This window comes from Cryptomeria japonica, chromosome 7 (genome assembly GCF_030272615.1).
Source record: "Cryptomeria japonica chromosome 7, Sugi_1.0, whole genome shotgun sequence".
NCBI classification, from domain to species: Eukaryota; Viridiplantae; Streptophyta; class Pinopsida; order Cupressales; family Cupressaceae; genus Cryptomeria; species Cryptomeria japonica.
Window position 1 is genome coordinate 232,939,903 of NC_081411.1, and position 11,771 is coordinate 232,951,673.

Below are 11,771 nucleotides of genomic sequence, written 5' to 3' on the forward strand. Positions count from 1 at the left end.
TTGTTGCACCAAAAGATCGACCTGTTAATGCCCAATATAACCACTAGACTTATAGAATCCACAGGAGGCAGTTAAGCCATGTCACAAACCCAAGCACTATCCCAAACAATACAAGGAGACTAAAGGTGCACACCTTGAAACAATGTCCCTAGCACAAGCGAGGGGTTTGAACCTATGACCAAGCTCTGATACCACTTTTTACAAGTGTTGTTTTTGTTTCACCAAAAGATCGACTTGTTAATGCCTGATACGACCACTAGAATTATAGAATCCACAAGAGGTGGTTAAGCTATGTCACAAAACCAAGCACACTATTGCACAACACAAGGAGACCAAGGGCACACACCTTGAAACACTTTGTACATACTCCAAACTAGTTTGGCACCAAAAGCTAAGTTTATAGCCTCTAGGTTGTGTAATACTACACCACCACTCAATTTCTCATTGCAAATAGTATCTAGTGAAATGAGGGGGGTTTTATTAATATTATCCATATTACTATTCTAAAGGAATTTGCAAATGACTCTCAATGTCATAAATAATATTTTTAGAAGCCTTTAGATGTACAATATAATAATAAGGAATAGCTTGGAGGACTATTTTTATTATTAGTAACATTATTTCTAGAGGAAGCCATCTTCCCTTCCATTTAGGTATGATTGATTGGATGTTATCAATAATTTTATGCTAGTAGGACGTTTTCTTTTTGGCTATATAGAAATGTATCCCTAGTTATTGACATGGAAATTCAGCAGTCTGAAATCCTAGGATCTACATGATTCTACTTTTTATTAATTTGGAATGTTACAAAAGTAGATCTTTGATTTGGTTGCATTAATGCTTTAACTAGAAGAGGATGTATAATCAATAATTTATTTTCTAAATAACCTGATTACCTTCAGGGATGGAATATTTCTCGAAGAGGATGGTGTCAGCTACAAATAATGAGTACATGATTATGATGTTTTATTTTGAAATATTTATACCCTTCAATACCTTGGGTGTGCACTGATATAATATATATACTAGGTGCCCTTTTCTGATCCCCTAAGAAGAATTGAGAAAACTTGACAGTTTACCATTTACTAAGACTGAAAATTTGGCTCTTGGGATAAAAGAAAGAAACCAATTACACCATTTTCATACAAATCTACAATTCTTGGGGACTTGGATGAAATATTCCCAATATAAATTGTCATAGGCTTTCATCATGTCCAACTTCACAATAAAAGAAGGGATTTTATTTGTTTGGATGGAGTCCAGGGCTTCATGAGCCACAAAAGAATGCTCCACTATTTCTCTATTTTGGACAAAACCCCCTTGTTCCTTGCATATTATTTTGGTAATGAGAGGTTAAAGCCTTAGACATATGGCCTTACTAAATAGTTTATAAGTTGTATTGGACAAATAAATATGCCTACAATAATTAAAGGAGTTTGAACTTTTTTTTCTTTAGAATGATTACAATATGTGTTATATTGACTTGGTTGAGGAAAATACTTAATTTTATTGATTCCTCTAGTGCTCAAAGAAGATCCAAAGAGATTTAATCCCACAATTTCTAAAAAATAGAGAAGTAAACCCATTAGGTCCAAGGGCCTTATTAGGAGGAAATGATAACAAAACATTTTTTATTTCCTCCATGGTATATGGTTTCATTATAAAGATGCTATATTCTTTTCAAATTAGACCAGGGATGCAATCAACAATGTTTATCCCTTGTGAAATTGAGGAGGTCTTTTTGGTACTATTCTACCTATTTAATATCTTTCAGAAGAATTTGACTACCTCAAATTTTATTCCTTATTTGTTTGTGATAGATTGACCAGATTTTTCATCATTTATTATTTAATATTTGTGGATTCATGGAATAATTTAGTATTTTTATCACCATCATTGAGCCATAGCTCATTCGATTTTTTCCTCCAATATATTTCTTCCTCGGAGAGTAATTCTACCCATTCTTTTTTTAATGAAATCGTGTATTCAAAAAAGGCTAGATCCAACCCATTGGAAATAATATTCTGGTTTACTTTTTCCAAATATTTTTGTACTATTTCCTTTTCTTTGAAAATATTTTAAAAAATTAGGGTATTCCAAATTTTGAATTTGTTTTTCAAAAATTTAAGTTTATTGCATAAATGGAATATTATTGGAACTCTAAATAAAAAGTGTTCATGCCCACCATGATTGAAGAAGAGGGATAAATTGTTCATTTCTAAACCACATTGATTCAAACTTGAATGATGGCCTATGGTGCTACTTATTGCCTATATCCATGAGGGAGAGCAGTATAGAATAATGATCTAAAGCCAATAATGGTAGGAATTCTAAGGATAAATCAAAATTATCAATAAACCAATTTGGTGTTAATATAAATTTGTCCATCCCATTTTCTATTCAGAGGAAATCCTTTCTACAATTGGTCTATGTATATTTACCATTGGAAGGGGCCAAGTCTAGCAGAACATTATCATTGATGAAGAAAAAGTCTAACATTAGTTTTTTGTGGTGGGATTATGTGTCCTTTGTTCTCTTCTAGTGAAGTTAAATCATTAAATTCCCTTGCTAATATTATCATAGCTTCCTCTAACTAGGAGAGGATATCTGATAATTCCTCCCATAGATTTTATTTGTCAACTACTGATGTAGGGTACCATAAATATTGAAGATACATAATATAGAGCTCAAATGTTAGAACTTAATTGGAATCCTTTTTTTTTTTAATTATTGTATGTTATATTATGATATTATTAGGATTCCATAAAATCTTGAGCCCACTAGAAGCACCTTGTGCTAGTGAGAATGAGAATTTCCATCTTCTCTGCCCATTGTAAACTGGTTGATTCATATTAGTGGCTAATTTATTTTATTGAATGAGTATTTGGTCTTCTCCACAAACATTAATATTATTCTTGATGAGGGTTCTCTTTTTAGGAGCCTTAATTCCCCTACCATTCCATGATAAGATTTTTATAACTTATGAGAAGAGCATCAAACTTATCTCATTCTGTGAGATTTCATTTGAGATGAAAAAATAACTTTGTTTAAGATTGTTTGGATACCTATTAAAACTTCTTCTTTTTTATTAACCACTGATGCCTTCCAATCTCTTTTGTTAGGACTTTTATATGTACTAGATTCAATTTTGAAAGTTTGGGAGATGGATAGAGTTTGAGAAAATTCAAACTGGGTATCCCACTATAATATGTTGTCCATGCTCCCATTGTTTTCCTCTAAATCTGGATCCTATATGGTCGCCTCATCTATAATTTCAATTATTCTTTGCATGCCTATATGGATGGCTATATGTTCAGCAAGAACCTCCATAGGTCCATCCTTATGAATTTTATCAAAATCTAATTCTTTTATGGAAGATTCATATTTTATTTCATTTCTGTAGTTGGTTTATTAACTTGAAGACCAAAAGATCCATTAAAAGGTAACTCCATTAGATTTTCTAAGAGAACTTTTGAGATTGTGATAACCAATGATAAGAGAGATTTGTGATTTAGCTTCAGATTAAGCTGAGTGTCTTGAGTAGAGATCTTTTAGGATTTATTTTTTAAGTGTTGCAAAAGTTCACATCAGTTGTAGGATTTGGGAATGATTTATTCTAGAAAGAGAAAATTGCATACTCTTTTCCATTTGTACTCAACTGAGTCAAATAAAACTTGTTTCTAGGGAATAAAGTTACAGAACTCACATATTAATACATGATCTCAAAGATCCTAGGTTTGAGGGTTTAGAGTCTCATCTAAAAATGCATTCTTGAACCCCATACCTTCTTTCCTTTAATATGGGTTGTGTATTGGGGGGTTTTCAACCTGATCATAAAAATGATTACTCATAGAGATATCAAGGTTTGATATGAACTCAAACATTGATCGTTTTGTCATTTTGATTAGGAAAAAGATGGGATAGACCCATTATCATTACTTCGATCCTTTTTCTATTGATTATCACAAAGTCGTCTAATAGCTTGTAGCCAACTTTTTAAGGCTTCCACATTTTAGGATTTTATGTAATCATCTAATTTAGGACTTTCTTGACATGAATGACTTATTGTATAATACTTTTGAACTCAAGCAAATTTAGTTAAAATACCCATTAAACACTTTTGTAAGGTGACCTATGAATTGACCATTTTTGAATAATTCCCTCCACACAAAGATGCCTTAAATATTTGATAAAATTCCTTTCAAAAGGAAGAAATACAAAATAATCAATGAAAATAAAATAAATATTGAGGTAGAGCCTACATTATTTTTACTTGACAAGGGATCACTCACGAACCCAAATGCTCCCATAACAATTATAATCAATGTAACCATTCGACCTCTTTTACACCACATGATACATAACATAAATTGGTATCACTTAATTGAATGATGGATGAATATTTTTGATTGATGAATGAAAGGAATTTGATGCACCTCAAAATTTGTTGATATTCTAGACAATCAATTATGTGGATTAGAATATGAATATATATTTATAGTGTTAAACTAAAATTGCTAATTGATTCCAAATCATATTTGAAACCTAATTGCATTACGATGGACATGATCGATGAAAATTCACAGACTCTACTATGTGAATTATCATAAAGGAGAAAACAAGATATCAAAATGATTTATTTTACTTTGAGGTTTTTCTATTAATGGTATCTAGAAGCACCTTGACAATAAACAAGATTCAAATATTAATATGAACTCTAGAAAGATTGACATATAATTTACATGTGGTATATTGAAACTTATTAGATTCTTTGCTTCAATCTAGAATTTAAATGCAAATGTCAATGACTATTCTAGTAATAAATCGATATCTTATGTGTATATGGCTTCTAGATTGCAATATAGTAAACTTGAATTTAATAGTTCATTTTTAACATTAATAAACAACAAATTACAAATGTTTATGGAAATTTAGCATAAGACCACAGTTTAAGGCTGATTTATTTATTTAAATATTTATTTTTTATCTTGTAATTAAAAGCGTGACAATTGTAGAATAGCAACAATGAATTTACATATATAAACACAAATTAAATTAGAAAGTAATTTTGGGTTGGTACGGAATAAAACTAAATTATAAATATGAATTGAATAGATGATAAAAGTTAGATAAGTCTATTACACTGAAATTGTGTGCACATGCATATCAATCATAAATAACCATAAAGCAAAGTGTAGAGATGGAAAGAATAAATTATGTCACCATTCTAGATAGTTGTAGAGAAGGAAAGAATAAATTATGTCACCATTCTAGATAGATTTTAAACACATTACTTAAAGTCAAAGATCATTTAGAACCTAATTATATTTGTTTTGTCTAAAATATATATGATAAAAACTTTTCTGATTGGAATTTTTTTGGCTACATGAACATGTGATACTATTTAAATACAAATTATAAAATGTAGATAGATAAGTCTGGTAGACTAAAATTGTGTGTACAAACATATCAATCATAAATAATCACAGAGCAAAATCTCGAAAAGAAACCAATACATCTTGTCACCATTCACATCACTTTAAGTGTTTCTGCTTAAAAGATCACTTTGAACCTAACTATGTTTGTTTTTGCTAAAATATTTGACAAAACCTTTTCTGCTTAAAATTGTTTGCTGCGACATTATTTAAATACAAATTATAATTTTTTTAAAAGATTTTAAAGATTTTAACATTCCAACTACTTCTGATCGATAGAGTTAGAGAAAATACCGTTTGGATCTTCATTTAATGCGACGAAAATGGTTAAGGATTGTGCATCTGCTTGTGTCATTACGCACGAGGGCCACCAGATGCATTGGAAAACACCGTTACCATACATATAACAACAATAGAGGATGATGAAGAACAAAATGTGAGAGAAATATAAAAAACATGCGGTGTTTACATGGTCCCGTTTCGGAGGTTTTGGTGCTGTCTGATTTCTCCGCTTCATTGAAGAGAGCTGGCTTTCATAACTTTGTTTTGTGGCCTTTCCTCGTATACTATTATTTGGAAGAATATTAGGGTTTTTAGGACCAGTGCCAACTTTTTCTATTTTGTCTCGTTTCTTCTATTGATAGGGTTAGCTAATATTTGGAAGAACATTGGGGTTGAAGGGCCACTGTCAGTTTTACTGTGTTTCTTCTTCTTTCTTTCTATCAATCGGGCACTCATTCAGGCACATTTATACACTCAGCTATTATTTGGAAGATCTTTGGGATTGGAGGAACCAGTGCTAACTTTATTGCAAAAGTTCAATTGTAATAGTGAAATATGGATGTGTAATAGTGAAATATGGATGTGTACGTGCATAAACAATTGTTGAGAGTGAAATTTTCAGAAGAAATTTAATTCATTAGATTTAAATTGTTCAATTATCTTTCTATGGGAGGTTTAGTTGTTGTCTGATGGTACTATTTCACTGAAGAGAGTTATCTTTCCTAACCCATGTAGGGCTTCTATAGGTGTTGTAAATAATGTTGCAGGCCATACTACTTTGTTTTGTGGTCTTCGCTCCCTGTTTTTAGTAAGGCATCCCATTAAAGAACTTTCAAAGAGAGTTAAATAATTGTTAACATCGGCGTTCACAACAATACACTTTTTTTTTTGGTGAAATAAGTCTTTAAATATTATATTTTTTTAGATGGTAGAAACGTTGTTTATAAATCATGTTTGGAGTAGTTAAGTTTTATATGTTATGTTTAATCTTCAAAAAGATAATTGGATGTATTTATCTTTATTATTCTTTTCTTATTTATTCTTCTTCTTACTTTCTCCTTTTGAAAGAGTTTGTTCCTTTTCAATCCTTTTCTACTTAATTAATAGTGAATTTTTCTTTCTTTTTAGCAAATTAAGAGTTTCCATTTCTTTTTATTCTTCAGCCTTGAACTATGCGTATTTGTCCTTCTTACCTTTTCCCTCTATTTAATCCTTTTGAGTTTGCGTACTTTTATTTCTTCCCTTGAAGTTGTTGTCTTACATCATGGATGATGGTTCATAGTGTCACTTGAAATTTTGATGCAAAAATCTTAAACACAATTGAATCTAGAAAAATTCTCATCAATCTATCATGGATTGTGGAAATCTTATAGATTTAATTAAACAAATAGATTGTTGAAAATTTATGTTTTTAATAATTACAATGCTTTTTATGAAAATTTCAAAATGTAGGAATAGATATCACAATCGAAATACCCTTAAAATAAAATGCTCTAATCCTAAATAATGGATATTGAATCTAGTATCTCTATATCACCTTTTTCCACAATTTTTTTTCATCCTATTTCTCCCTCTTTTATGCTTTACACCTCTATTTTAACTATTTACAAAGGAATGTAGTAGTTATTCAAAATGTTCCAATGGTTATGTGCTACATGGAAACCTAAGCTACATTACTTCACTTTTCATTGTTAGCCATTTTCCTTTGGTTGATGTTTGGAAAAAAACTTGTTATCAACATTTTGTAACTCTATGATTTTTAGTATGATTATGTTATGAGGGTTTTAAGGATATCATAGGTTGGGAATCCAGGTTTAATATAAAACTTAAAAGACTTTGTCATATGGGTCATCAATCATTGAGATTTTTGATATATTGATTCTATGCTTTTTCACTAGGATTTCAATATTATTCATGCATGCATGCCTTCTTTAATTGAGGGATTTAGGGTTCTGGATTGGGTTTTTGAATCTGACATGTATGCTTTTACATAAAGATATCAATGTTCGATATGGATGCAAATATTGATCCTTGTGTCATTGTTGATAACAAAGTCATCTGGTAGCTTGATAGCCAACTTTTTAAAGCTTCAACATTTTAGGATTTTATGTAATCATCTACTTTAGGACTTCCCTAACATAAATAACTTTCTCTAGAAGACTTTTCAACTAATCCAAATTTAGTGGAAATGCCCATTAAATACTTTTGTAAGGTGACCTACGACTTAGACCATTTTTTTATAATTCCCTCCACACATAGATGCCTTAAGTATTTGATAAAATTCCTTTCAAAAGGAAGAATTACTAAATAATCAATGAAAATACAATAAATATTGAGGTAGAGCAAACAATTTTTTGTAGTTGAAGAGGATCACTCGAGAACCAAAATGTTCCCACATCAATTACAATCAATGCAATCATTGAACCTTCGTTTCAACCACATGATACATAACATATATTGGTATCACTTAATTTTATGATATATTAATATTTTTGATTAATGAAGGAAAGGAAGTTTGTCACCTCAATATTTGATGATATTGTAGACCATCATATATGTGGATTAGAATACAAATATATTTTTATAGTGTCGAACTAACATTGTGAATTGAATCCAAACTATATTTGAAACCTATCTATATGGCTATGGACATGATCTATGAAAATTTGCAAGTTCTACTATGTGAATTATCATAAATGATAACACAAGATGTCAAAATGATTTATTAAAATTTGAGGTATTTTCTATTAGTTCAATGGTTTCTAGAAGCACCTTGACAATAAACAAGATTCAAATATAAATACAAATTTGTGGAAGATTGATAGATAATTTACATGTGCTACATTAAAAGTATTTAGATCATTTACTTCAATCTAGAATTTAGGTGCAAATGTGAATAACTTTTCTTGTAATAAATAGTTACCTTATTGTATATGGCTTTTAGATTGCAATACTGTAAAATTGAAAAAGAGTTCATTTTTTACTTTAATAAACAACAAATTACAAATGTCTATGCAAATTTAGCATAAGACAATATTTTAAGAATGATTTATTTAGCTAAATATTTAGTTTTCATTTTGTGATTTAAAGTATTAAAATTATAGAATAGCAAGAATGGATTTACATCTATAGATACAAAGTAGATTAGAAAGCAATTTTGAATTGGTACTAGATAAAATTATATTTTAAGTAATAATTGAATAGATGTTAAAACTTAGATCAATAAATTCATCGGACTGATATTGTATGCACATACATGTCTATCATATATAACCATAAAGCAAAATGCAGACAAGGAAACTATAAAATTATGTCACCATTTTAAATAGATTTGAAATAGATCACTTTTAAGTGTTTTGAACCTAATCATATTTTTTGGGGGCTGAAGTATATGACCAAAATTCTGGTTAGCATTATTTGCTACATGAACTCGTGACATTATTTAAATGCAAATTTTATTTTTTTTAAAAGATTAAAATGATTTTTAACTTTTCCACTACTTATACTGATTGATATATAGAGAGAGAAAAAATCGTGGGGGATCTTCATTTAATGCGATGAAGATGGTTAAGGGTTGTCCATCCGCTTGTATCATTAAACGCAAGGGCATCGTTGTAAGCATAGCCACAAGATGAATTCGCTAACACGGTTACAACATACGAAGGTTTGGGATAATTTTCCGGCACAATTGTTACCCTACATATGACAACAACAGATGATGACGAAGAACAAAATGTTGAAATCAAATATAGGAAACGTGCAGTATTTAGATGCTCCCGCTTCTGAGGTTTTGGTGTTCTTGAAAATAACAGAGATATGGACGTGTACGTGCATAATAATTTCACTTAACTGTTGACACTGAAATTTGTAGAAGAAATTTAATTTATTGGTTTTAAATTGTACAATTATCTTTCCATTTTATTGAAGAGAGTTATCTTTCCTAACCTATGTAGGGCTTCTATAGTTGTTGTGAATAAATGTGTTGGTCCATACTACTTTGTTTGTTTTGTGTCCTTCCCTTCTTGCTTTCAATAGGATGTCTCATTTAGGTACTTACAAAGAGATAGTTATTATTGTTATTAACATTTGTACTCACAATAATAAACTTCCTTGGTGAAATATGTCTTTAAATATCATATTTTTGTCATGGTAGAAACATTGTTTGTAATTGATGCTTAATGAATCTAAGCATTGTAGTTGAGGTTTTCAATGTTATATCTAATCTTGAAAAAGATAATTGGATGTATTAGTCAAGCAATTAGTGACATGGTAGATGATGTTTTTGGAAAAATAAAATCTAATAGAGGTATATATTGTTTGTAATGCATTAGGAAATGATGTAGTTTAACCATATTTCTCATATACAATAGTCAACAACAATTAATTTTTGACTATAAATTATTTAGTCAAGTGTTGTACAATGCCTTCATGCCTAGGTGAAATGAATTTTATTCTTTGTTCCCAATAGATGTATGCATATATTCATTGTGGATCAAGTAGTCTCCTCAGTCTCTTTGGAATTAAGTGAAAACTAATTTAGATATAAGATATAAACTTTAGTCATTATTTATTAGACCTTACGCCAATCAAATGCTTCTCATGTCATAATTTTTTTATTAGTCCACCCTAATGCATTAGCACTCACTCACGCAATAGTGAGAATGCTTTTTTAAATTTATTGAAAATCCAATTGGCTTTTTCTTTTCTTTTTTTAAATTTTATGAGAAAATTCACAAATTTATGTCATTGGTTCTCTAGGAATCATATGAATGTCTATTTAGTCTATTTAAAAAAATAATTGGACAATGTTATGTCTATCAAACTGTGTTTTATAAACTACTAGAATTCATAAAGTTGACATGATTTCTTAACTATCTCTTTTCTAAAGATAAAAAAGTCATTCATGTTATTGATTATGTTATAGATTTACAATCAGATCTACTTTTGTTCATAAAAGGGGTAAAAATTTATTAGTTAGAAGAGATCAATGCAAAGCAAGGAAGCCAAGAAAACCCACAAAACCAGGGATCACAAATGCAATTAGATCTCTTAAACATAAGAGATATGTCCACATTTTATTATTTCAAACAATTAGAATTATTTGGTGTAGGGTTAATTCTTTATATGTTTTGATTTATTGATTACAAAATTATTTGATATATTCATCTAAAATATCCTTTAACAAAACAAGTCATTATGGAAATGTGAAGATCTTGAAAAACCGAAGCTTAGTAGATTACAAATATAATTTAACATAATTTATTTTGTATAAAGAAATTAATTGTAAATTTAAAATATAATGTTAACATTTATAATTTCTAAATAAAAAGACCACATGATTGTATCATTTTATTATACAATATTCTATTTAAAATAGATAATAATAAAAATGCATACAACAAATTTTTATAACTTATAAATTTAACTTATTTTGAAATACTTGATCTTTAAACACCTTGATTATTCTTACTGCCAACACTACTACTAAATTCGATTCTTCTAAATTCATTACAACACAAAAGAAACATGTCAATGTTGGCTCTAAAGTCATCCCAACACTCTCTTGTTAACATTGTAGGTAGAATGCTGTAAACATATAGGTTTCTAAGATATTCCTAAGCCAAATGTAAGAGATCTTGTGCGATTGGGAGTAGAATGCAATTGGGATCAGATTCAATTGCATTTAACTGTTCCTTTGGAAGATGCACGTATACTAACCAACTACCGTCTCCTGCAGGACTATGACTTGGCATGACATATCCTGCTTCACCACCCCAAGGGAAATGGTAGCATCCAAACGTAGGTTTTCCCCATCCATAATCAACCTCATACAAAGGAAACCTCACTCCAGAAGACACCACAACTGCAGGCCCAGATGACTGCATGCCATTTTCTCTGCAGTAAATCTTTGCTAAGACAGGTGTTAGCTTTATTGTCTCCACGAAGTCAATTAAGCTTTTAAAGTGCTCCTTATTTGCTACACTTTGTATGGCATCATGAATCAACCCTGCACTCCAACAAAGTGATATCGTTTTTATACAGTAGGCGTTAGAT

At 30.0% G+C, this 11,771-nt stretch overlaps 1 protein-coding gene across 1 annotated transcript in view; it reads right to left on the minus strand.

Moving 5' to 3' along the window:
* Positions 1-11,332: 11,332 nt before the first annotated feature.
* Positions 11,333-11,771, minus strand: part of LOC131028416 (coniferyl alcohol acyltransferase-like) — a 1,481-nt gene continuing 1,042 nt past the window's right edge. Inside the window, exon 2 of the mRNA XM_057958679.1 lies at positions 11,333-11,771. This exon is cut by the window's right edge and continues 512 nt beyond it. Coding sequence (XP_057814662.1) covers positions 11,333-11,771 — 439 coding nt within the window.